The sequence below is a fragment of the Somniosus microcephalus genome, unplaced genomic scaffold (genome assembly GCF_052327205.1).
Source record: "Somniosus microcephalus isolate GS21.2 unplaced genomic scaffold, FLI_Smic_1.0 unresolved_chr1, whole genome shotgun sequence".
NCBI lineage: Eukaryota > Metazoa > Chordata > Chondrichthyes > Squaliformes > Somniosidae > Somniosus > Somniosus microcephalus.
Window position 1 is genome coordinate 165743596 of NW_028225179.1, and position 26165 is coordinate 165769760.

Consider the following 26165-nt stretch of genomic DNA (forward strand, 5'->3'; position numbering starts at 1 on the left):
CAGGAAGCAGCCCATGTTTATTGAAGTCTGGTGCGCTCTTTTGGCTATATAGTAAACAAATAAACTAAAAATGTAACTTAAAACATTAAAGGAAACTTAATAAATTAAATTAAAATTCCATTGCCGGTGGCGATAATGCACTCCAGTCCCCGCGGTGCCCACCGGTCGCGGAAGGCCTCGAGTGTGCCGGCGGACACCGCGTGCTCCATCTCCAGGGCCACCCGGGTGCGAACGTGGCCGCGGAAGAGAGGCAGGCAGTCGGGCCGAACGACCCCCCCTCGCCTGCCCGCTACCTGGACCAGTTGATGGCCACTTTGGCCAGGCCCAGGTGCCGTCCCATGAGGAGGTCCCTCGATCTGCCCGCTCCCCTCCGCACCGGGTGACCAAAGATCAGGAGCGTGGGACTGAAGTGCAGCCAGAAATCGAGGAGCAGCCCCTTCAAATAATGGAAGAGGGGCTGCAACCTCTCACACTCCAGATATACATGGAACACGGACTCCTCCAGGCTGCAGAAAAGGCAGGCGGCCTGGGAGTCCGTGAACCGACTTAAAACCATATTGCACGGAACTGCTCCGTGCAACACCCTCCAGGCCAAGTCCCCAATAGATAAAGGGAGGACTCCCGCGTAGAGAGCCTGAAGGCTGGTGTAATGTTAATGTTTGGCCCTATTGTAATAATCTTCTCGTTAGGTTTATAATTCAACATCCACTGGGGGTACTGCTTTAAATAGAAATTGTATTGCATCCCAGTAAAACATTCCCCCTTCACAACACCAATGCACATTATGATTATTTTCAATTCTTGTGAGATTATTTGTTGATGTGAAATTTTAAAAACTGTTGAACGGGCAACAATTTGAGACCTGGATTATTGGCTGCAGTTGTATGGTTAATAGAGATGAGGTTTATCGGACAGGTTCATTCTGAACAGTGGCTTCTAACGGGACAGATTCTCAGTGGTTCGCAGTTGTTCGCTCCGTCGTTCAATCCCGGGCTGAAGTAAGGGTAGACTTTCTCAGCGAAAGTGTGGCTGAAAGTGTGGAGATGGGACATGTTGTCCACATTGTAAAATGACACCTGTCCGCCCTCATAGTCCAGGTACACCCCGATCTTCCGGGGTTTGGTCGGTATGGTGAGGCAGGTAGGAGATGATGTGCAAGCCAAATAATCACTTTGGTTCATCAGCCACAGAATCCAGTATCCATCCTCCGGTGAAGCGGTGATGTCACCTTTCCTCCTGGCAGACTCTCTGACCACCCCCACATCCCACTCAGTCTTGTCCCCCACCTCCACCTCCCAGTAGTGTCTCCCTGATGTGAATCCCTCCGATCCCAGGACGCTGACACATTGATCAAACCTCTCTGGGGTGTCAGAGAGTTCCTGCCATTTGTCTCCATATCTCACACTAGTCCGGTCCTCAGACAGGACGAGCCAGGGATTCGCTGTGTTCGGATCCAGAGTCAGAGAGGCTGGAGCTGGGGGAAAGGAAACAAAAAGTAATAACACAATGAGTGATTTGGTTTAGTGAATAATCCCTACGTGCATTACAGTTTGGAGGTCGTGAAGACAAGCAGCTCGCCTTCAAGATTTAGCGGCCCTTCCTAGCTTGTGATTATTCACAGTGTGATATGTATCACAAAGTATTACAATCTAATTAAACCCAGTAACTCAGGATTGAAATGCTGTCGTGTTTTATATAAAGCAGCCATCCCCAGGCATCTCTCAGCCTGACTGGGGTCTAAAGCCGCAATATGTTTTTATTGAATATGAAATAATGGGACAAGAAAAATCAAATCTTATAAAATACAATTAACGTGTAGTTTCTATTAATGCAAATCCTCTTCGCTTACTGTGGAAATGGAAGCTATGTAAGAAAACTGAAATAAAATGGAGGAGTCACCATGTGTAAGGGATAATGGATAAATACAGGAAACTCTTTTTTATCCGGCACCGACGGGACCGGCGTGGTGCCGGTTTATCAAAAAGTCCGGATTACAGAGAGTTATAGTTAAAAGGTACGAGAGCTCCGTACACAGCAACAAATCCAGGCTTCCCTGTTGCTTAGCAACAGGTGCAAGAAGCCCGGCCACAGACCAAACGTCCCTGTTGCTTAGCAACAAGTGCAGAAACCCCCGATTACACAGCCAAGAATCAAGAAACGGCCACTAATATGAAGAAAAACTTAACTGAACCTACTCCTGAATTTTGCCGGTTAAGCGATTTCCGGTTGTTTGGGTGCCGGTAAATCGAGAGTTTCCTGTAATGCAGAGGTTCAGGAATGTTCTAAACAGAGGACTCATAGGTAACCTCGTCAGACACGAGTGAGGTGACTACAGATGCCAGTTAACAAACAATGGGTCAATTGGAGAAAATGGATGAAGTAAGACGTAAACTAATCAAGGAGATGAGACAGGATGTGGAATAGTGTAAACTAATCATCAGGATGCAGGGACAGTAACAAATGTGTAACCAAAGAGATGGGACAGATTATAGGATAGTATAAGCCAGGAGGAAAAACCCCAGATAGGAAGCGAGGACCTGGGAGCAACACTCGACAGCAGGGACCTGGGGGCAGAAACCCTACGTAGAGGTTTGAGCAGAGATTGATCACCTCGGACCAAATCAGGGTAATATCTATATAAGTTGTGAGTCTTATATTTTGGAATTGTACTTTGAACTGCGAACGGTGTTTGTTAAGCATTTATTAAACATAAATCTTTGTACGCGAAATCTGTTGCCCGTGTGTTCGTTCAGACCAAACTTACATTTGAACCCTAAAAGGAAAATTGCGAACCTATTTGTTTGATCTTTCGAACACCTAGCGAAATCTGAGAAACACTTACACAATGAAATCTAAGCTTTTGGAATAGACTGACTGAGGTGTGTTTTCATGTAATTGACTGATTGCAGATTAGGTTGAACTTATACTACATCAGTGTGTTGCGGAAGTGAGTGTCTAACTCTGACAACAGGTCCCAGTGACCCGAGAAATCAGAAGTGTATGGTCCCATCTGGGAGGGGATCTCACGGGGCTTGGGCTGAATGCCAGTCCCGGGCCGTGTCAGGCCAGGCCAGGTTTAAATGGTGTCCTGGGAAATCTGGGCACCCACTTGGGAACGTTTTAAACTTAAGTAAAGCCTTTAAAAGTTATTTTTAGAAATAAACATTTTCAGAATATGCCAAATATACTTGCTGGGGCAGAATCTCTGCACAGAACATAAGAAGTAGGAGCAGGAGTAGGCCATACGGCCCCTCGGGCCTGCTCCGCCATTCAATAGGATCATGGCTGATCCGAACCTAGACTCACGTCCACTTCCCTGCCCGCTCCCCGTAACCCCTTATTTCCTTATCAGCTAAGAAACTGTCTATCTCCGTTTTAAATTTATTTAATGTCGCAGCTTCCACAGCTGTCTGAAGTAGCAAATTCCATAGATTTACTACCCTCTGAGTGAAGAAGTTTCTCCTCATCTCAGTTTTGAAAGGGCAGCCCCTTATTCTAAGATTATGCCCCCTAGTTCTAGTCTCACCCATCAGTGGAAACATCCTCCCCGCATCCACCCGATCAAGCCCCCTCACAATCTTATATGTTTCGATAAGATCGCCTCTCATTCTTCTGAATTCCAATGAGTAGAGGCCCAACCTACTCAACCTTTCCTCATACGTCAACCCCCTCATCTCCGGAATCAACCGAGTGAACCTTCTCTGAACCGCCTCGAGAGCAAGTATATCTTTTCTTAAATATGGAAACCAAAACTGTACGCAGTATTCCAGGTGTGGCCTCGCCAGTACCCTGTATAACTGCAGCAAGACTTCCCTGTTTTTACACTCCATCCACCACAGGTGTGCAAGCAAGCAAGCACGGACTGCGATCATCGTCCGTAGCATAAATCGGCTGTTACTGACCCTGTACAGTTACTGGCCTCACACCAGCACTAACTGTAACAGCAGCATCAGCCTTAGCTGCCAGCTCGGCACAGTGACAACACCATTCTGGATAAAACGTTGTGGCAGGCCCATGGGCACAGAACGGTGTCCACACATTACTCGGAGGATGGGAATCGAACTTAGGCTCCCCCCATATTCAACAGACCGAGCAGAGGTACCACTATCCTCCAGTTCTTACTGGCGCCTACTGCCTTGCTCTGGGGCAAAAAGAAAGACTTGCATTTATATAGCGCCTTTCACCGGACGTCTCAAAGCGCTTTACAGCCAATGAAGTACTTTTGGAGCGTAGTCACTGTTGTAATGTAGGAAACGCGGCAGCCAATTTGCGCACAGCAAGCTCCCGCAAACAGCAATGTGATAATGACCAGATCATCTCATGGAGTCATAGAGTCATACAGCACAGAAAGAGGCCCTTCGGCCCATCGTGTCTGCGCCGTCCATCAAGCCCTGTCTAATCTAATCCCATTTTCCAGCATTTGGTCCATAGCCTTGTATGCAATGGCATTTCAAGTGCTCATCCAAATGCTTCTTGAATGTTGTGAGGGTTCCTGCCTCTACCACCCTTTCAGGCAGTGCATTCCAGACTCCAACCACCCTCTGAGTGAAAAAGTTCCTCCTCAAATCCCCTCTAAACCTCCTGCCCCTTACCTTGAATCTATGCCCCCTTGTTATTGACCCCCCTACTAAGGGGAAAAGTTCCTCTTTATCTACCCTATCTATGCCCCTCATCATTTTGTACACCTCAATCAGGTCCCCCCTCAGCCTTCTTTGCTCCAAGGAAAACAACCCCAGCCTGTTTAGTCTTTCTTCATAGCTGAGGCGCTCCATCCCAGGTAACATCCTGGTGAATCTTCTCTGCACCCTCTCCAAAGCGTGCACATCCTTCCTATAGTGAGGCGACCAGAACTGCACACAGTACTCCAGCTGTGGCCTCACCAGCGTTTTGTACAGCTCCATCATAACCATAACATCTGTTTTTGTTATATTGGTTGAGGGATAAATATTCCCCTGCTCTTCTTCGAAATAGTGCCGTGGGATCTTTTATGTCTACCTGAGCGAGCAGACGGGGCCTCGCTTTAACGTCTCATCTGAAAGATGGCACCTCCGACAGTGCAGCACTCCCTCTGTACTGCACTGGGGGTGTCAGCCTGGATTTTTTGTGCTGAAGTCTCTGGCGCGGGACTCGGAACCCCAACCTTCTGACTCAGAGGCAAGAATGCTATCAACTGAGCCACAGCTGACACTGCCTAATTATAGCCTTATTTTTATGTTGAATAATGTTCTTATTAACAGGTCAGCCATTTGAAGCCATTCTTCAAAATAGTGCCTTGGGATCTTTTACGTCCACCTGAGAGAGCAGACGGGGCCTCGGTTTAACGTCTCATCCGAAAGACGGCACCTCCGACAGTGCAGCACTCCCTCAGCACTGCGCTGGGAGTGTCAGCCTAGCTTTATGTGCACAAGTCCCTGGAGTAGGACTTGAACCCACGACCTTCTGACATCAGAGGCGAGTGTGCTCCCCACTGAGCCACAGCTGACACAGGGGAATACTCTGGCATGCACTGTAAGGGGGAGTTCTTGAACAGACAAAAACTATTGCAAAAGCCAGGAATGTCCACAGCAGAGTGTGACACGGGGGTGGGGGAGGGGGGAAATTCAACCTGGTGCACAAATTGGGCGGTAGCTGAAAGTACTGCTATCGCTAGTGAAGGGAAGTGGAAGTCACAAGAAACAGGAGTCAGAGAGTCGCGGGGGTTATTGAGCTGAGGGATGTTACAGAAATAGGGATTTAAAGACAAGGACAAGAATTTTACACCTTAGGCATTCAGACCGGGACCCACTGTAGGCCAGCAAGGACGGCGTGATGGGCAAGCAAGACTTGTTGCTGAATGCAATACGAACAGAGTTTAGGGAATTTAAAAGCAGTGACAATTTACTAAAGTAATATTTCTTTAACTTCACACACAGTGCAAAATACATTACACCCCTGTGTACTTGCAAATTCCACATTGAATTGCTCCCGGTACTGACAGGGCTAGGAGTACAACATAACAAATCCAGTTCCTTTATAAAGCGCTGGTTTAGGCCACAACTGGAGTATTGCGTCCAGTTCTGGTCACCACACTTTAGGAAGGATGTGAAGGCCCTTGAGAGGGTGCAGAGGAGATTTACCAGAATGGTTCCGGGGATGGGGGATCTTAGCTACAAGGACAGGTTGGGGAAGCTGGATTTGTTTTCATTGGAGCAAAGGAGGTTGAGGGGTGATTTGATCGAAGTGTACAAGATTATGACGGGTTTGGATAGGCTAGACTGGGAAAGGCTGTTCCTACTAGTTGATGTACAAGGACTAGGGGCCACAGATTTAAGGTTTTGGGCAAGAGATACAGGGGGATGTGAGGATAAACTTTTTTACGCGAGTGGTGAGGACCTGGGACTCACTGCCGATGGAAGTGATGGAAGCGGAGACACTCGGGGAAAAATTCGGTTGCTTTGCGCCTCCCGTTAACGCCCTAAGAGGGTACTAACGGGATGCAAAGCAACTAGCGCCTGGGCGCGGCGCCGCCAACGCCTCCCGTGAAATTCAGTGGGAGGTTAGCGGTGGCAGTAACCGTTAGCACCCTGCGGCACTGCGCCTCCGGCGATGATGTCATCGCCATGCGCAGCACCCCGCTCGCACCCCAGCCGCGATCTTCGGTAGCGCTCCCTGACTTACCAGCAGATGCTATGTCCGACGGGGTCAGGGGGGACTACCTGCGGCTGGGGTGGCGCTATTTAAAGGTGAGGTACCGGGCGGCCATTTTTGTTGCTGGCCGCCTGCCAGCACCTGCCTCCACTGCCGTCCCCAGCCTCCTGACCCGACCCCCATGGAGTGCCAGCGGCGCTCCATGAGTCCGGCACTTCTCTTGAGTGCCGGGCTCTTTTGCCGGCATTCCCGATCCCCGGTGGCCCAGCTGGGCCCCAGGTCGCGCTGCGCAAGTCCCCTCCCCTTTAAGAAGGGGAGGAAGGCCTGCAATACCGTGGCACGCAGCGCCGCAATATTCCCTCGCAACGCCCCAAGAGGGAGGCGGGACGCTTCCAGTAGCACCCCGCTTCCCTCTTGGGCCACTACCACTCAATTTCAGCCGTGGGGGCGCTAATTTTTCCGGGGCGCTCGAAGTTAGTGCCCCAAAGGGGGCGTGACTCAACATCTCCCCCTCAATGTTTTCAAGGGGAGACTGGATAGGCACTTGAGGGAAATAAACTTGCAGGGCTACGGGGATAGAGCGGGGGAATGGGACTGACTGGATTCCTCGACAGAGAGCCGGCACGGACTCGATGGGCCGAATGGCCTCCTTCTGCGCCGTATGACTCTATGATTCTGACGAAAGGTCATCGACCTGAAACCTTAACTCTGTTTCTCTCTCCACAGATGCTGCCTGACCTGCTGAGTATTTCCAGCACTCTCTGTTTTTATTTGAGCTGTAGCTCGCACCATGTTTGGAGATGGACACCAGCGCTGACAGGTGACTAAAGAGGGAACATTTTAACGTGAGGAGTGAGCAGGTGGAATAGCACATTAGTAAGAGTCTAGCTAAATTTATAAAAACCTCGACAGATGCGACAACGCCCCCCTGAACAGTCTTGAAAAGTGTTTCATACCACAATGTCGTTATGTCCCAAGCAGCAGCAAACCCAAGTGATGTGAGGTAACCTTCCCCAGGGGCTTTTTGTTTACTCTTCTGTGCAGAATCAGGACGGGATCCAGAGGGATTTTTCCCGTCAATATGCAACTGAAACTGCTTCACATTATAAAAGAAATAATGGCAGCGGAACTGCCACCTTTTAGTAGCTTTAATAAAACACTTTGTTGTGCTTTCGCTATTTGGTGCTTCTCTCGCTTTGTTTAGTGTTTTTTTATAAGAACGTAAGAATTAGGAGCAGGAGTCGGCCATTCAGCCCCTCGAGCCTTCTCTGCCAGTCAATAAGATCATGTCTGATATTCTACCGCAACTCCACTTTACCGCCCAATCCCCATATCCCTTGATTCCCCATGAGTCCTAAAATCTATCGATCTTGGCCTTGAATATACTCAACGACTGAGGCTCCACAACCCTCTGGGGTAGAGAATTCCAAAGATTCACAGAAACATAGAAGATAGGAGCAGGAGTAGGTCATTCGGCCCCTCGAGCCTGCTCCGCCATTTAATGAGATCATGGCTGATCATCCAAATTCAGTACCCGGTCCCTGCCTTCTCCCCATATCCCTTGATCCCTTTAGCCTTAAGAAATATATCTAACTCCTTCTTGAATATATTTAATGAATTGGCCTCAACTGCCTTCTGTGGTAGAGAATTCCACAGGTTCACCACTCTCTGGGTGAAGAAATTCCTCCTCATCTCTGTCCTAAATGGCTTACCCCTTATCTTTAGACTGTGACCCCTGGTTCTGGACTCCCCGACCATCAGGAACATCCTTCCTGCATCTAGTCTGTCTGCTCCTGTTAGAATTTTATACGTTTCAATGAGACCCCCTCTCATTCTTCTAAACTCCAGCGAGTATAAGCCCAATCGACCCAATCTCTCTTCATACGTCATTCCTGCCATCCCAGTTATCAGTCTGGTGAATCTTCGCTGCACTCCCTCCATGGCAAGAACATCCTTCCTCAGATAAGATTCACCACCCTCCGAGTGAAAAAATTTCTCCTCATCTCAGTCCTAAATGGACAACCCCTTATTCTGAGACTGTGACCCCTGGTTCTAGACTCCCCAGCCAGGGGAAACATCCTCCCTGCATCTACCCTGTCAAGCCCTGTAAGAATTTTATACATTTCAATGCTAAGCATGAGAAGTTTTTTTTTCTCACCTGGATTGATGTTGTCTATCATTTCTCTCCACGTTGTGTACTGTAAAGGTCCTTTGAATATGCCGAGAGACAGACCTTCATCTACAAATGGCAGTGCGCAGTACTCCTTGTACCCAATACTGGAAAAATTAAATATTTAACATTAGTGCAAAGCTCCTCTAGCACCGGTTACTTAAATAAAAACGTTTGATGGAATCGCTGTCATTTAAAAGAAATCAGAACATGTCTCACCCAGTCTTCTGAGACGCTTCTACCTAAATAATAATAAAAACAATGAGTTCATGCGGTGTGGCAGTGATATCCCACAATCCACTCCATTAAAAAGCCTATTGCATGATGAAAATAACGTGCTATTCCCACACAGACGAGAGAGCATAGAACTGGTGTGTATTTTGTGTGTGATTGGATGTATTTGGCCAATATCATAGAAACATAGAAGCTAGGAGCAGGAGTAGGCCATTTGGCCCTTCGAGCCTGCTCCGCCATTCAATGAGATCATGGCTGATCATCCAAATTCAGTACCCTGTCCCTGCCTTCTCCCCATATCCCTTGATCCCTTTAGCCTTAAGAAATATATCCAACTCTTTTTTGAATATATTTAATGAACTGGCCTCCACTGCCCTCTGTGGCAGAGAATTCCACAGGTTCACCACTCTCGGGGTGAAGAAATTCCTCCTCATTTCAGTCCTAAATGGCTTACCCCTTATCCTTAGACTATGACCCCTGGTTCTGGACTCCCCGACCATCGGGAACATCCTTCCTGCATCTAGTCTGTCCAGGCCTGACAGAATTTTATAGGTTTCGATGAGATCCCCTCTCAATCTTCTAAATTCCAGTGAGTATAAGCCCAATCGACACAATCTCTCCTCATACGTCATTCCTGCCATCCCAGATATCAGCCTGGTGAATCTGCACTGCACTCCTTCCATGGCAAGAACGTCCTTCCTCAGGTAAGGCGACCAAAACTGCACACAATACTCAAGGTGCGGTCTCACCAAGGCCCTGTACAACTGTAGCAAGACATCCTTGTTCCTGTACTCGAACCCTCTTGCTACGAAGGCCAACATACCATTTGCCTTCTTAACCGCCTGCTGCACCTGCATGCTTACCTTCAGCGACTGGTGCACAATAACACCCAGGTCTCTTTGCACTTCCCCTTCTCCCAATCTATTGCCATTCAAATAATAATCTGCCTTCCTGTTTTTGCCACCAAAGTGGATAACCTCACATTTATCCGCATTACAGTGCATTTGCCATGTTTCTGCCCAATCACCCAACCTGTCCAAATCGTACTGGAGTTTCATGACATCCTCCTCACAGCTTACCCTCCCACCCAGCTTTGTGTCATCTGCAAATTTGGAGATATCACACTCAAGTTTCCTCCCACCGCCTTTTAGCGACGCGCTCTAGTGCCCTTCCTTTAATGCTCAGCCTGTGTCAGTTCACTTCATTGCCTTATTACCTTTCTTTTCAGTCTCTCCCTTTGTGAAGCATTCCAAAACAATGGCCCAGAAATTCAGGTCGGGGGCTTCCCTCGGGTGCAAGCCCCCGACCTGCACTTACCTTGCGCGCCGGCCGTTGAGCTGTGGGGGCCCCCGTGGAATTGCGATCCTGGGCCTCCTCCAACTGCCGGCGCACAGTGCTTGCATATCCCAGGGGCGCAGTTAGTTTGATGCGTCCCCTGGGATCACGTGGGCCATGGAGAGCCAATGGTAGCAGGGAATGCTTCTTCATACGTTTGACAGGAAGACCTGTGACTGCTTTTTACATGTCTAACTTCTGGAGACTTACCTTCCCGGGAAAACATGCAAAAGAAACGTAAGTTCGATGCGCACGCGCTGCCTCTCCGGCACACGTGTTCGACTTCTGAACCCCTCCTTTCAGGGGAACGGAAGTGCCGGTTTCCCGCGCACGCGCAGTGCATGCACGAAACCGGCATTTCCATTGGGCTTACGGGTGAGTACCCCGTGCGTACTCACCCGTGGAGACCCGAATTTCTGGGCCATTACTTATTCCCCATCCCTAGTTGCCTCAGCCACACCGTGGGTTGCCGTTATATGTAGGCCAGACCAGGTAGAGGTCTATTTCCTGAAGGATACTAGTGAACCAGTTGGGTTTTTACGAAAATCCAACAACTTTCGTGCACGTTTCATCCTGGCCCGCAAATAACCAGGCTTATTTAATTTAAATTCACAATTTATTGTGGTGGGTTTGGAACTCACGAGCTCTGCGTTGCTAGTCCAGTATCTTAGCCACTGGGCTACTGCGCAGGGTAGAGGGGGAAAGTGTGTAATGCATACATATCACATCATAAGAGCCTAAGAAACCCAGAGAGAGGATCCCATTCAGCCCATTAAATCCGCATACAACCCGCTCCCCTCCAATTAAAACACAGGTTAGTTTATAGGTTGGACTCCAATTGTATAAACTGATGCTCATTGAAGACAGCTGGTACATAGTCTATGGAATAACGGGACAAGAAACTGAATGGCAGGTTGAAATTCCTCGACTCGGCTTCAATAATTAAGCAGCACCAACAAACCTGCAACATTCCATTCCTATCTTATCACTTATTTATATTTTGCAAGAAATCATAGAATCATAGAATGGTTACAACACAGAAGGCGGCCATTCAGCCCGTCAAACCCGTGCTGGCTCTCTGCAAGAGCAGTTCAGCTAGTCCCACTCCCCCGCCCTTTCCCCCGTAGCCCTGCGAATTTTTTTCCTTCAGGTACTTATCCAATTCCCTTTTGAAAGCCACGATTGAGTCTGCCTCCACCACCCTTTCAGGCAGTGCATTCCAGGTCATAATCACTCGCTGTGTAAAAAAGGTTTTCCTCATGTCGCCTTTGATTCTTTTGCCAATCACCTTAAATCTGTGTCCTCTGGTTCTTGACCCTTCCATCAATGGGAACAGTTTCTCTCTATCTACTCTATCTCGACCCCTCATGATTTTGAACACCTCTATCAAATCTCCTCCCAACCTTCTCTGCTCCAAGGAGGACAACCCCAGCTTCTCCAGTCTATCCACATAACTGAAGTCCCTCATCCCTGGGACCAATCTGTAAATCTTTTCTGCACCCCCTCTAAGGCCTTCACATCCTTCCTAAAGTGCGGTGCCCAGAATTGGATACAATACTCCAGTTGAGGCCAAACCAGTGTTTTAAAAAGGTTCATAAGAACATAAGAACATAAGAAATAGGAGCAGGAGTAGGCCAATCGGCCCCTCGAGCCTGCTCCGCCATTCAATAAGATCATGGCTGACCTGATCCTAACCGCCAATCCACTATCACAGAACCATCTCCTGAATCTAACAGAATTAGACACACGAAATAGGAGCAGGATCAGGCTACACGGCCCCTGGGCCCGCTCCGCTACCCACAGGGCCATGACCGATCCGAACCTAGACTCATGTCCAAATTCCTGCCCGCTCCCCGTAACCCTTAATTCCCTTTACTTCCAGGAAACTGTCTATTTCTGTTTTAAATTTATGTAATGATGTAGCTTCGACAGCTTTTTGGGGCAGCATATTCCATGGACCTACCACCCTCTGAGTGAAGTAGTTCCTCCTCATCTCAGTTTTGAAAGAGCAGCCCCTTATTCTAAGACTATGCCCCCTAGTTCTAGTTTGACCCATCATCGGGAACATCTTCCCCGCATCCACCCGATCCAACCCCTTCACAATCTTATATGTTTCAATAAGATCGCCTCTCGTTCTTCTGAACTCCAATGAGTAGAGTCCCAATCTACTCAACCTCTCCTCATATGTCCATCCCCTCATCCCCGGGATTAACCGAGTGAACCTTCTTTGTACTGACTCGAGAGCAAGTATGTCCTTTCTTAAGTATGGACACCAAAACTGTACGCAGTATTCCAGGTGCGGTCTCACCAATACCTTGTACAACTGAAGCAATACCTCCCTATTTTTATATTCTATCCCCCTAGCAATGAAAGCCAACATTCCATTGGCCTTCTTAATCACTTGCTGCACCTGCATACTAACCTTTTGAGTTTGGTGCACCAGGACCCCCAGATCCCTTTGTACTTCAGTACTTTCCAGTTTCTTGCCATTAAGATAATAACTCGCTCTACGATTTTTCCTGCCAAAGTGCATAACCTCACACTTTCCAGTATTGTATTCCATCTGCCAAATCTCTGCCCACTTACTTAGCCTGTCGATGTCCCCTTGCAGGTTTTTTATGTCCTCCTCACTCACTACTTTCCCTCCCATCTTAGTATCATCTGCAAACTTTGATATGTTACACTCGGTCCCCTCCTCCAAATCGTTAATATAGATTGTAAAAAGTTGGGGACCCAGCACTGCCCCCTGCAGAACACCACTAGTTACTGATTGCCAGTAACTGATTCATCATAACTTCCTTGTTTTCGTACTCTTCGCCTCTATTTATGAAGCCCAGATTCCCGTATGCTTGTTTAACCGCTTTCTCAACTTGGCTGCCACCTTCAATGATTTGTACACGTACATGAGATAAACACAAACATAAACAGACAATTTACATGGAGCTGCAAGAATGTTTTATACAGCGATAGGGCAGGAGCTCGGCGTACCAGGATCAGGCATTAGTGCCGCGGGATAACTCTCACACCCCTCTCGCTCTCATGCACAGGGACACACATATGCACACACAATCACACACACACACTCAAACACATCATACACACACATACATACACTCAATCACACACACTCAATCACACACATATACACATCACACACAATCTTACACATACAACAACAACAATCTTGCATTTATGTAGCGCCTTTAATGTAGTAAAAGATCCTAAGGCACTTCATAGGAGTGTTATCAAACAAAATTTGACACAGAGCCACAAAGGAGATATCAGGACAGATGACCAAAAGCTTGGTCGAAGAGGAATGTTTTGAGGAGCGAGAAGTAGAGAGGTGGAGGGGTTTAGGGAGGCATTTCCAGAGTTCAGGGCCCAGGCAGCTGAAGGCACGGGCACCAATGGTAAAGCAATTCAAATCGGGGATGTGCAAGAGGCCAGAATTGGAGGCGTGCAGAGATCTTGAAGGCTTGTAGGGCTGAAGGAGGTTACAAACATAGGGAGGGGCGAGGCCATGGAAGGATTTGAAAATGAAGATGAGATTTTAAAATTGAGGCACGGCTTAACCAGGAGCTAATGTAGGTCAGCGAGCACAGGGGTGATGGGTGAATGGGACTTGGTGCGAGTTAGGACACGGGCAGCCGAGTTTTGGATGAGCACAAGTTTGTATAGGGTAGAATGTGGGAGGCCAGCCAGGAGGGCGTTGGAATAGTCAAGTCTAGAGGTAACAAAGGCATGGGTGAGGGTTTCAGCAGCAGATGAGTCAGGGCAGGGGAATTTTGTGGAGTTGTGTACTCAGAAGCTCATCTCAGGGTCAAATATGACACCAAGGTTGTGAAGAATCGGGTTCAGAGTCAGACAGTTGCCGGGGCAGGGGTGGAGTCGGTGACTAGGGAACGGAGTTTCTGGTGGGGACCAAAGACAATGGCTTCGGTCTTCCCAATCTTTAGTTGGAGGAAATTTCTGCTCATCCAGGACTGAATGTCGGACGAATCAAAGACAGTGGAGGGGTCGAGCGAAGTGGTGGTGAGGTAGAGCTGGGTGTCCTCTGCATACATGTGGAAACTGACGCTGTGTTTTCGGATGTTGTCGCCGAGGAGCAGCATGTAGATGAGAAATAGGAGGGGGCCAAGGATAGATCCTTAGGGGACTCCAGAGGTAACGATGCGGGAGCGGGAAGAGAAGCCATTGCAGGTGATTTTCTGGGTATGACTGGAAAGATATGTATGGAAAATGCACACCACACATACACATACACAATCACACAATCATACACACAATCACAATCATACACACACACACAATCATACACACACACATACACAATCATACACACACATGCACAATCACAATCACACACACAATCACAATCATACATAATCATACACACAATCATACACACACACACAATCATACACAATCATACACACACACACAATCATACACAATCATACACACACACACAATCATACACAATCATACACACACACACACAATCACACACACACAATCATACAATCATACACATATGCACACTTCGATAAAGGTATAGTAAAAGATCACAGTAATTAAAAAATTAACATTACATTATAATAGAAATCAGATAGAAATTAACAGGTTTGCAGATAGAAATTAATAGGTTTGATCTAATAGCCATAACAGAGACGTAGTTGCAAAGTGGCCAAGGTTGGGAACTAAATATTGCAACTTTTAGAAGAGATAGGCAAAATGGAAAAGGAGGAGGGGTAGCCCTGATAATAAAGGATGGGATAAAGACAGCAGAGAGAGACAGGATCTTAGCTCCGAAAATCAAGAAGTAGAATCAGTTTGGTTGGAGCGAAGAAACAGCAAGGGGCAGAAAACATTGGTGGGAGATGTTTATTGGCCCCAAACAGTAGTTGTAATGTAGGGCAGAGTATAAATCAGGAAATTAGAGGCGCACGTAACAAGGGTAATACAGTAATCATGGGGGACTTTAATCTACACATAGACTGGGCAAACCAAATTTGCAGTACAGGTACACTATCCCTTATCCGAAAGCCTTGGGACCAGCTGAGTTTCGGTTTTCGGAATTTTTCGGATTTCAGAAGGTATTATTATACGACTGGGAAATTTGTATTTAATATAAATTGTAAAAGTTCAGGCTACCTCTTACGACTGTTCCGTGTCTCATTCCCCTTCCTGCTTCTCTGGAAAGCCGGATATCGGCTGACTCCTACTAAGCTGGCCCGCAAATCAGGTCGGAGGTCAGGTGGGGGGGGGGGCGGGGGGGGAGAAAAGAATATCGGATGGGCCGCGGTTCAGGTCGGGGGGGGGGGTGTCGGGGGGGAGAAAAGAATATCGGACGGGCCACGGTTCAGGTCGGAGGGGGGGGGGGAAAAGAATATCGGACGGGCCACGGGTCGGGGAGGGGGGGGTCCAGGGGGGGGAAAAGAATATCGGACGGGCCACGGGTCGGGTCGGGGGGGGGGGGGTCGGGGGGAGAAAAGAATATCGGACGGGCCACGGGTCGGGTCGGGGGGGGGGGGGTCGGGGGGAGAAAAGAATATCGGACGGGCCACGGGTCGGGTCGGGGGGGGGGGGGGGGTCGGGGGGAGAAAAGAATATCGGACGGGCCACGGGTCGGGTCGGGTCGGGTCGGGGGGAGAAAAGACTATCGGACGGGCCGCTGCAGCTATCGGACGGGCCGCTGTATTGTTGGGTTCACTCTCCTGGTACCTCCTTCACACTGCCCGGCTCGGCCTGCAATCTCCTACCCAGGAGGGAACTCTGTGACCCTCTGCCCTGCTCAGCGTAAGTCATGCGCCACTCTGGTCATGTCGTGCGCACGACTTACGCTGAACGAAAAAACTTTCGGTTTTTAGAGGTTTTCGGAAGTTCGGATAAAGGATAGTCTACCTGTAATAGTGTGGAGGACGAATTCATGGACGAATTCATGGCTGGGGAGTCTAGAACCAGGGGTCACAGTCGCAGAATAAGGACTGAAATGAGGAAAAATTTAGGACTGAGATGAGGACAAATTTCTTCACTCAAGAGGGTGGTTGGAGTTCTCTACCCCAGAGGGCTGTGGAGTCTCAGTCGTGAGTGTATTCAAAGAAAGAAAGAAAGACTTGCATTTCTATCGTGCCTTTCACAGTCACCAGACATCTCAAAGCGCTTTACAACCAATGAAGTAATCATACAGAGTTATACCGCACAGAAAGAGGCCCTTCGGCCCATCGTGTCCGCGCCGGCCATCAAGCCCTGTCTATTCTAATCCCATTTTCCAGCACTTGGTCCGTAGCCTTGTATGCTATGGCGTTTCAAGTGCTCATCTAAATGCTTCTTGAATGTTGTGAGGGTTCCTGCCTCTACCACCCTTTCAGGCAGTGAGTTCCAGATTCCAACCACCCTCTGGGTGAAAAGGTTTTTCCTCAAATCCCCTCTAAATCTCCCGCCCCTTACCTTGAAACTATGCCCCCTGGTTATTGACCTCTCTACTAAGGGGAAAAGTTCCTTTCTATCTACCCTATCTATGCCCCTCATCATTTTGTACACCTCAATCAGGTCCCCCCTCAGCCTTCTCTGCTCCAAGGAAAACAACCCCAGCCTGTCCAGTCTCTCTTCATAGCTGAGGCGCTCCAGCCCAGGTAACATCCTGGTGAATCTCCTCTGCACCCTCTCCAATGCAATCACATTCCTCCTATAGTGTGGCAACCAGAACTGCACACAGTATTCCAGCTGTGGCCTAACTAGCATGTTGTACAGCTCCATCATAATCTCCCTGCTCTTATATTCTATGCCTCGGCTAATGAAGGCAAGTATCCCATATGCCCTTTTAACCACCTTATCTACCTGTCCTGCTGCCTTCAGGGATCTATGTACATGCACACCAAGGTCCCTCTGATCCTCTGTCCTTCCTAGGGTCCTACCATTCCTTGTGTATTCCCTTGCCTTGTTAGTCCTCCCAAAATGCATCACCTCACACTTTTCAGGGTTAAATTCCATTTGCCACTGTTCTGCCCATCTGACTAACCCGTCTATATCGTCCTGTAGCCTGAGACTTCCCTCCTCGCTATTTACCACTCCACCAATTTTCGTGTCATCTGCGAACTTACTGATCATACCTCCTACATTCATATCTAAATCATTAATGTGCACTACAAACAGCAAAGAACCCAGCACCGATCCCTGCAGTACACCACTGGACACAGGCTTCCAGTCACAAAAACAACCTTCAACCATCACCCTCTGCCTCCTGCCACTAAGCCAGTTTTGAATCCGATGTGCCGAATTGCCCTGAATCCCATGGGCTCTTACCTTCTTGACCAGTCTCCCATGCGGGACTTTGTCAAAAGCCTTACTGAAGTCCATGTAGACTACATCAACTGCACTACCCTCATCCACACACCTAGTCACCACCTCGAAAAATTCAATCAAATTGGTATTTTTGGAGTGTGGTCACTGTTGTAATGTGGGAAACTCGGCAGCCAATTTGCACACAGCAAGCTCCCACAAGAGCAATGTGATAATGACCAGATAATCTGTTTTTGTTATGTTGATTGAGGGATAAATATTGGCCAGGACACTGGGGATGACTCCCCTTCAAGACAGAGATCGATAGATTTTTGAATATTAAGGGAATCAAGGGATATGGGGATAGTGCAGGAAAGTGGAGATGAGGTAGAAGATCAGCCATGATCTTATTGAATGGCACAGCAGGCTCGAGGGGCCGACTCCTGCTCCTATTTCCTATGTTCTTATACTTCATCGGGAATCAATTACCAATGATTGAATATAATGATGCAACTTACACCACAGTCGCTGGTCCCAGAGGGGAGGTTGGTTTCACCCAGCTAATACCTGCCGAGCTCCAACTGCAAGTCTCCTATCCGGTGGGGAGCTCTGCGCATCCGCTGTTTACACTGTGTACCGCCCAGCTGTCAGAACCTGGGTGGGAGCATCCGGAATCTGCAAAGATTTAAATCCGGCCTAGGGCGGTTAAATGAGCGCTCAGGCGGCCACGCCTCCCTCCACCTCCTCAGCCAGGTGTGACACTGGAGCAACACCTGACGCGGTGTCAGAGCCCTTGAATTGGGCCTCAGCAACACGCCGGATGAAAGAGTTAAAAGGGCTAAAATAAAGGAATTGAGGAACCGAGCATATATCCAATGTACATGTCCCATAGGGAAGTATGGTGGAATGTGGCCAAATGGTCAAACTGTCAGCTGCTACCTGAATAGTGTGCACAAACCGTCAGCTAATAATTGAATAATGTGGTCAAATGGTCAAACTGTCAGTTGCTACTTGAATAATGTGCACAAACCATTAGCTACCAACTGAGGAATGTGGTAAAGATAACATATGGGGCCACAGAACTATGTAACGGTCAAAATGTGCACACGGGTCGCAAGAATTTGCACCCGAAATCAACTGTATGATGTAAGCCACGACTTAGACCAAAAAACTGTATATAAGGCAGGGGACCTTAGTGATTGGAGAGCATTCATCCCATCATGAGTGTCTCCCCTGTCGGCTTGTAAATAAAGTTCCTTTACTGAACGAACCTCCGGACTCCGAGTGATTGATTGGGAATAAGGCGGACGTCGACCCTTTATATCAGAGGGTCCGTCTCGGGGAGAAGAAGCTCTCCCGGTTTACCCTTACACCGGGTTCCGGGAGGTGGCCCCCTCAGATACTGTATAATGTTAGCACCCTGAGCTGGCACTGGAACACGGGACATAACCACAGCATGAGTTTACTGGGAGTACGTGAAATAGACTGAGCAAAATAAGATCCAAGTGGGTCTTTGTACTTTTACAGGAAGTTACCTCCCCCAGCTCTCTCTATATTTCAGTCAAATAGAACAAGCATTTGCCTTCAGAAAAGTGACGGTGTCTTCTTGATTCATTCGCCTCTGTAACTCTGAGATCTCCCGCTCAACACAATCTAACTCCTGTTGGATTCCACTGAGGGTTTTCTCCATTGTTGCTAGAATCTCCCCCTCTTGTTCCCCGAGATTTTTGATTAAACGCTGCTCTTTCTCAGTCAGAATCTGGTGCATTTCAGCGAACTCGGATGTGATGTGGGTCTGCAGACTTCTCGACTGTTCCTACAGAATGAAATGTGAATCATAATAAATGAATGTACCGCGATATAGACTCAGGAACAGTTCCCATGGATTGGAGGGTAGCTAATGTTACCCCACTATTCAAAAAAGGTGGTAGAGAGAAAACAGGGAATTACAGACCGGTAAGCCTGACATTGGTAGTGGGGAAAATGCTAGAGTCCATTATAAAAGATGTAATAGCAGAGCACTTGGAAAACAGTGACAGGATTGGACAAAGTCAACATGGATTTACAAAAGGTAAATCATGCCTGACTAATCTACTGGAAATTTTTGAGGATGTAATTGGTAGAATAGATAAGGGAGAACCAGTGGATGTGGTGTATTTGGACTTTCAGAAGGCTTTTGATAAGGCCCCGCATAGGAGATTAGCGTGTAAAGTTAAAGCACAAGGGATTGGGGGCAAGGTATTAACTTCGATAGAGAACTGGTTGGCAGACAGGAAGCAAAGAGTTGGAATAAACGGGTGTTTTTCCAAGTGGCAGGCAGTGACTAGTGGGGTACCGCAGGGATCGGTGCTAGGACCCCAGCTATTCACAATATATATTAATGATCTAGACAAGGGAACTAGATGTAATATAGAAACATAGAAACATAGAAGATAGGAGCAGGAGTAGGCCATTTGGCCCCTCGAGCCTGCTCCGCCATTCAATGTGATCACGGCTGATCATCCAAATTCAGTACCCTGTCCCTGCTTTCTCCCCATATCCCTTGATACCTTTAGGCTTAAGAAATATATCCAACTCCTTCTTGAATATATTTAATGAATTGGCCTCTACTGCCTTCTGTGGTAGAGAATTCCACAGGTTCACCACTCTCTGGGTGAAGAAATTCCTCCTCATCTCTGTCCTAAATGGCTTACCCCATATCCTTAGACTGTGACCCCTGGTTCTGGACTCCCCGACCATCGGGAACATCCTTCCTGCATCTAGTCTGTCTAGTCCTGTTAGAATTTTATAAGTTTCAATGAGATCCCCTCTCATTCTTCTAAACTCCAGCGAGTATAAGCCCAATCGACCCAATCTCTCCTCATACGTCATTCCTGCCATCCCAGGTATCAGTCTGGTGAATCTTCACTGAACTCCCTCCATGGCAAGAAGCTTTGTGTCATCTGCAAACTTGGAGATATTACATCTAGTTCTCTCGTCTAGATCATTAATATATATTGTGAATAGCTGGGGTCCAAGGACCGATCCCTGCGGAACCCACTAGTCACTGCCTGCCACTCGGAAAAACACCCGTTTATTCCAACTCTTTGCTTTCTGTCTGCCAACCAGTTCTCTATCCAAGTCAATACCATGCCCCCAATCCCATGTGCCTTAACTTTACACGCTAATCTCTTATGCGGGACCTTATCAAAAGCCTTTTGAAAGTCCAAATACACCACATCCACTGGTTCTCCCTTATCTATTTTACCAGTTACATCCTCAAAAAATTCCAGTAGATTAGTCAAGCATGATTTACCTTTTGTAAATCCATGTTGACTTTGTCCGATCCTGTCACTGTTTTCCAAGTGCTCTGCTATTACATCCTTTATAATGGACTCTAGCATTTTCCCCACTACCGATGTCAGGCTTACCGGTCTGTAATTCCCCGTTTTCTCTCTACCACCTTTTTTGAATAGTGGGGTAACATTAGCTACCCTCCAATCTATGGGTACTGTTCCAGATTCCATCGAATGTTGGAAGATGATCAGCAATGCATCTACTATTTCTAGGGCCACTTCCTTAAGTACCCTAGGATGTAGATTATCAGTCCCTGGGGATTTATCAGCCTTCAATCCCATCAATTTCCCTAACACCATTTCCCTACAAATACTGATTTCTTTCAGTTCCTCCCTTTCATCAGACCCTATGTTCCCCGACATCTCTGGGAGGTTATTTGTGTCCTCCTTTGTGAAGACAGAACTAAAATATGTATTTAATTGGTCGGCCATTTCTTTGTTCCCATTTATAAATTCCCCTGATTCTGACTGCAAGGGACCTACGCTTAGCTTCACCAATCTTTTTCTCTTCACATATCTATAAAAGCTTTTACAGTCAGTTTTTATGTTCCCTGCAAGCTTACTCTCATACTCTATTTTCTCCTTCTTAATTAATCCCTTTGTCCTCCTTTGTTGAATCCTAAACTGCTCCCAATCCTCAGGTTTACTGCTTTTTCTGGCCAATTTATATGTCCTCTCCTTGGACCTTATGCTATCCCTAATTTCCCTTGTTAGCCACAGTTGAGTCAACTTTTTTGTTTTATTTTTGTGCCAAACTGGGATGAACAAATTCTGTAGTTCATCCATTCGGTCTTTGAATGTTTGCCATTGCCTATCCACCGTCAACCCTTTGAGTGACATTCCCCAATCAATCCTACTCAACTCGCGCCTCATACCATTGTAGTTTCCTTTATTTAAATTCAGGACCCTAGTCTGAGTCAACTACTTCACTCTCCATTTTAATGAAGAATTGTATCATATTATGATCGCTCTGACCTAAGGGGCCTCGTACAACAAGATTGCTAATTAATCCTTTCTCATTACATAATACCCAGTCTAAAATGGCCTGATCTCTTGTTGGTTCCTCGACATATTGGTCCAGGAAACCATCCCGTAAACACTCCAGGAATTCCTCCTCCACAGTATTGTTACTCATTTGGTTAGCCCAATCTATATGTAGATTAAAGTCACCCATGATAACTGCTGTGCCCTTATTGCATGCTTCTCTAATTTCCCTTTTAATGCCATCCCAAGTTTGCAGACAACACAAAGCTGGGTGGGCATGTGCGCTGTGAGGAGGATGCCGAGAAACTCCAGTATGATTTGGACAGGTTGGGTGATTGGGCAGAAGCATGGCAGATGCAATATAATGTGGACAAATGCGAGGTTATCCACTTTGGTGGCAAAAAGCAGGAAGGCAGATTATTATCTGAACGGCAATAGATTGGGAGAAGGGGAAGTGCAACAAGACCTGGGTGTCCTTGTGCACCAGTCGCTGAAGGTAAGCATGCAGGTGCAGCAGGCGGTTAAGATGGCAAATGGTATGTTGGCCTTCATAGCGAGAGGATTCGAGTACAGTAACAAGGATGTCTTGCCGCAGTTGTACAGGGCCTTGGTGAGACCACACCTTGAGTATTGTGTGCAGTTTTGGTCGCCTTATCTGAGGAAGGATGTTCTTGCCATGGAGGGAGTGCAGCGAAGATTCACCAGACTGATACCTGGGATGGCAGGAATAACGTATGAGGAGAGACTGAGACAACTGGGCTTATACTCGCTGGAGTTTAGAAGAATGAGAGGGGATCTCATTGAAACTTATAAAATTCTAACAGGACTAGACAGACTAGATGCAGGAAGGATGTTCCTGATGGCGGGGGAGTCCAGAACCAGGGGTCACAGTCTAAAGATAAGCGGTAAGCCATTTAGGACAGGGATGAGGAGGAATTTCTTCACCCAGAGAGTGGTGAACCTGTGGAATTCTCTACCACAGAAGGGAGTTGAGGCCAAATCATTAAATATATTCAAGAAGGAATTAGATATATTTCTTAAGGCTAAAGGGATCAAGGGGTATGGGGAGAAAGCAGGGACAGGGTACTGAATTTGGATGATCATCCATGATCTCATTGAATGGCGGAGCAGGCTCGAGGGGCTGAATGGCCTACTCCTGCTCCTATCTTCTATGTTTCTATGATAAAGGGAACAAAACTAACCAAGATCCCAGAAAATCAGCACAAGGAGAGCTTACCCTAACTGCAGAAATCTGCAGTTTCTGCCTCAGTTTCACCTTCAGCACGGCCACCTTCCTTTCCGCCGCCGAGTTCAGCGATAATTTTAGTTTAGCCTGGAATCAGAGTGCGAATTCACTACCGAATACACGTTTGCAAGGATTACCGAGAATGTGACAAAACGCAGCAGGCTGATAAAGTCTGCCCCCTCTTTTTTTTCTTTTCATGATAAATCCATTACATTCATTAACCACAATAAGGCTAAGCCTTAGAAGAAACAGCTTCAGGATTAACAGTACAAATACAATAATACATTTTTCCAGACAAAACCAATGTCAACAATACAGGTACCCATAGTAAAAAACAATACATACCAGTCCTACTGGCAATCTAGTAACTCTTCATTTTTGCTTGGTATTATTATTATTATTTGAATGGCAATTGATTGGGAGAAGGGGAAGTGCAAAGAGACCTGGGTGTCCTTGTGCACCAGTCGCTGAAGGTAAGCATGCAGGTGCAGCAGGCGGTTAAGAAGGCAAGTGGTATGTCGGCCTTCGTAGCAAGAGGGTTCGAGTACAGGAACAAGGATGTCTTGCTGCAGTTGTACAGGGCCTTGGTGAGACCGCACCTTGAGTATTGTGTGCAGTTTTGGTCACCTTAGCTGAGGAAGGACGTTCTTGCCATGGAAGGAGTACAGCGAAGATTCACCAGGCTGATACCTGGGATGGCAGGAATGACGTATGAGGAGAGATTGTGTCGATTGGGCTTATACTCACTGGAGTTTAGAAGATTGAGAGGGGATCTCATCGAAACTTATAAAATTCTGTCAGGCCTGGACAGACTAGATGCAGGAAGGATGTTCCCGATGGCCGGGGAGTCCAGAACCAGGGGTCATAGTCTAAGGATAAGGGGTAAGCCATTTAGGACTGAAATGAGGAGGAATTTCTTCACCCCGAGAGTGGTGAACCTGTGGAATTCTCTGCCACAGAGGGCGGTGGAGGCCAGTTCATTAAATATATTCAAAAAGGAGTTGGATATAGTACTTAATCAAATCAAATCAACTTTTATTGTCATTGTTAGTACAACGAAATGTAGGCTTGCGGCTCCCGAGAGTGTACATTTAGATTAAGACATTTAAACATTCAACATACATTTGGCTTGTAATACGTTAACATAAGCATAACTATAATAAAATGCATTGGCAGATGTGCAGGCTTTAGAGTTTATTTGTGGAGTTCAGTAGGATGACAGCCCTGGGAAAGAAGCTGTTCCTAAATCTGGTCGTACGGGTGCGAATGCATCTGTAGCGTCTCCCAGATGGCAGGAGGGCGAACAGACTGTGGCTGGGGTGGGTAGGGTCTTTGATGATGGACCGCGACCTCCGTAAACAGCGTTTCTGGTATATCACAGAAACCCCACAGTGCAGATAGAGGCCATTTCGGCCCATCGAGCCTGCACCGACACATATCCCACCCGATCCCCGTAACACCTACACCAACACATATCCCACCCTATCCCCGTAACCCCACGTATTTAATCCCCCTAACACTAAGGGTCAATTTATCATAGCCAATCAACCTAACCCGCACATCTTTGGACTGTGGGAGGAAACCGGAGCACCCGGAGGAAACCCACGCAAACACGGGGAGAATGTGCAAACTCCACACAGACAGTCGGCCGAGGCCGGATTCGAACCCGGGTCCCTGGCGCTGTGAGGCAACAGTGCTAACCACTATGCCACCGTGCTGCCCATATGTGCTCTATGGTCGGGTGCCGGTAATGCGTTGGGCAGTTTTGACTACCTGCTGCAGGGATCAAGGGATATGGGGAGAAGGCAGGGACAGGGTACTGAATTTGGATGATCAGCCATGATCTCGGAGCAGGCTCGAAGGGCCGAATGGCCTGCTCCTATCTTCTATGTTTCTATAACTTGTTGTCTTTTTTTTTAACATTCAAGTACAACAGTACTTATACAACTCAACAGTTACATAGTAAATCCATTACATTCATTGACCAATTATGGTCAACAATATAAATACAACAATAACTTTTACAGGTAAATCAATAATGTTTACAGTAGAAACAGCAACTATTTAATAAACCAAGAATCCATGCAAGCCAGTCCACTGGCATTGTCCTGCCCCCTCCTTACCTTGTAGATGTCGACCGCCTGGTCGAGCAGGAGGAAGCGGTGGTTCCTGTGACCGGGCTCGTCCCTGCAAAGCAGACAGCTGAGTTTCCTGTCGGTTTCGCAGAGCAGTTTCAGTTCCTCGCCGTGTTCCGCGCAGTGCCGCAACTCGGCCTCAAGGCTCAGGTCCCGAGCTTTCGCCGCCAGGCGAGCCAGCGAGTGGCTGGCCCGGAGGCTCCTCGGCGGGGACAGCGCCCGGCACTCCGGGCAGGAACCCGCCTCCCGGTTTGCCCAGCTCCGGCCGATGCAGGACCGGCAGAAATCGTGGCCGCAATCCAGGATCACCGGATCGCTGAGGAATTCCAGGCAAATGGAGCAAATCAGCTCCTCCGACCAACACTCGACCGGGCGCCTGGACGCCATGGCAAACGTCGACTGCTTTAAAGTGCTTTCGGTTTCAAGGCTGTGTAAACAGTGAAAAATTCAGCCCTCCTTCGAACTTCCTGCTCTGTCACTGCCATCGGGCAGAAATTAAAGGGTCGCCCTTCATGATGGGAAAAGATTGACAGATTTCCGTGTGTCTCTTTTACCTCTTTCCCTGCCTCTCTACTTGTTAAATCGCTAACTTCTTCCAGTTCTGACCAAAGGTCATCGACCTGAAAGGTAAACTCTGATCTAATTGAGGTGTATAAAATTATGAGGGGCATAGATAGAGTGGATAGGAAGGACCGATTTCCCCGAGCAGAGGGGGTCAAGAACCAGGGGGCATAGATTTAAAGCAATTGGTTGGAGGTTTAGAGGGGATTTGAGGGGAAATGTTTTAACCCAGAGGGTGGTGAGGATCTGGAACTCAT

At 47.5% G+C, this 26165-nt stretch overlaps 1 protein-coding gene across 2 annotated transcripts; it reads right to left on the reverse strand.

Moving 5' to 3' along the window:
• On the reverse strand, nucleotides 1-25957 carry LOC147096483 (zinc-binding protein A33-like). Of its 2 annotated transcripts, XM_085975275.1 has the most exons (6): nucleotides 25336-25957; nucleotides 23204-23299; nucleotides 19230-19463; nucleotides 9017-9039; nucleotides 8786-8904; nucleotides 1-1474 (listed from the first exon to the last, which is right to left on the reverse strand). In XM_085975275.1, exons 1-6 carry the CDS (start codon nucleotides 25732-25734, stop codon nucleotides 918-920), a joined length of 1428 nt encoding a protein of 475 aa, XP_085831401.1. In that variant the 5' UTR covers nucleotides 25735-25957; the 3' UTR covers nucleotides 1-917. The 2 variants fall into 2 exon arrangements, with proteins under 2 accessions (XP_085831401.1, XP_085831403.1); XM_085975277.1 differs by lacking the exon at nucleotides 19230-19463 and having other exon boundaries at nucleotides 25336-25956.
• Nucleotides 25958-26165: the final 208 nt, after the last annotated feature.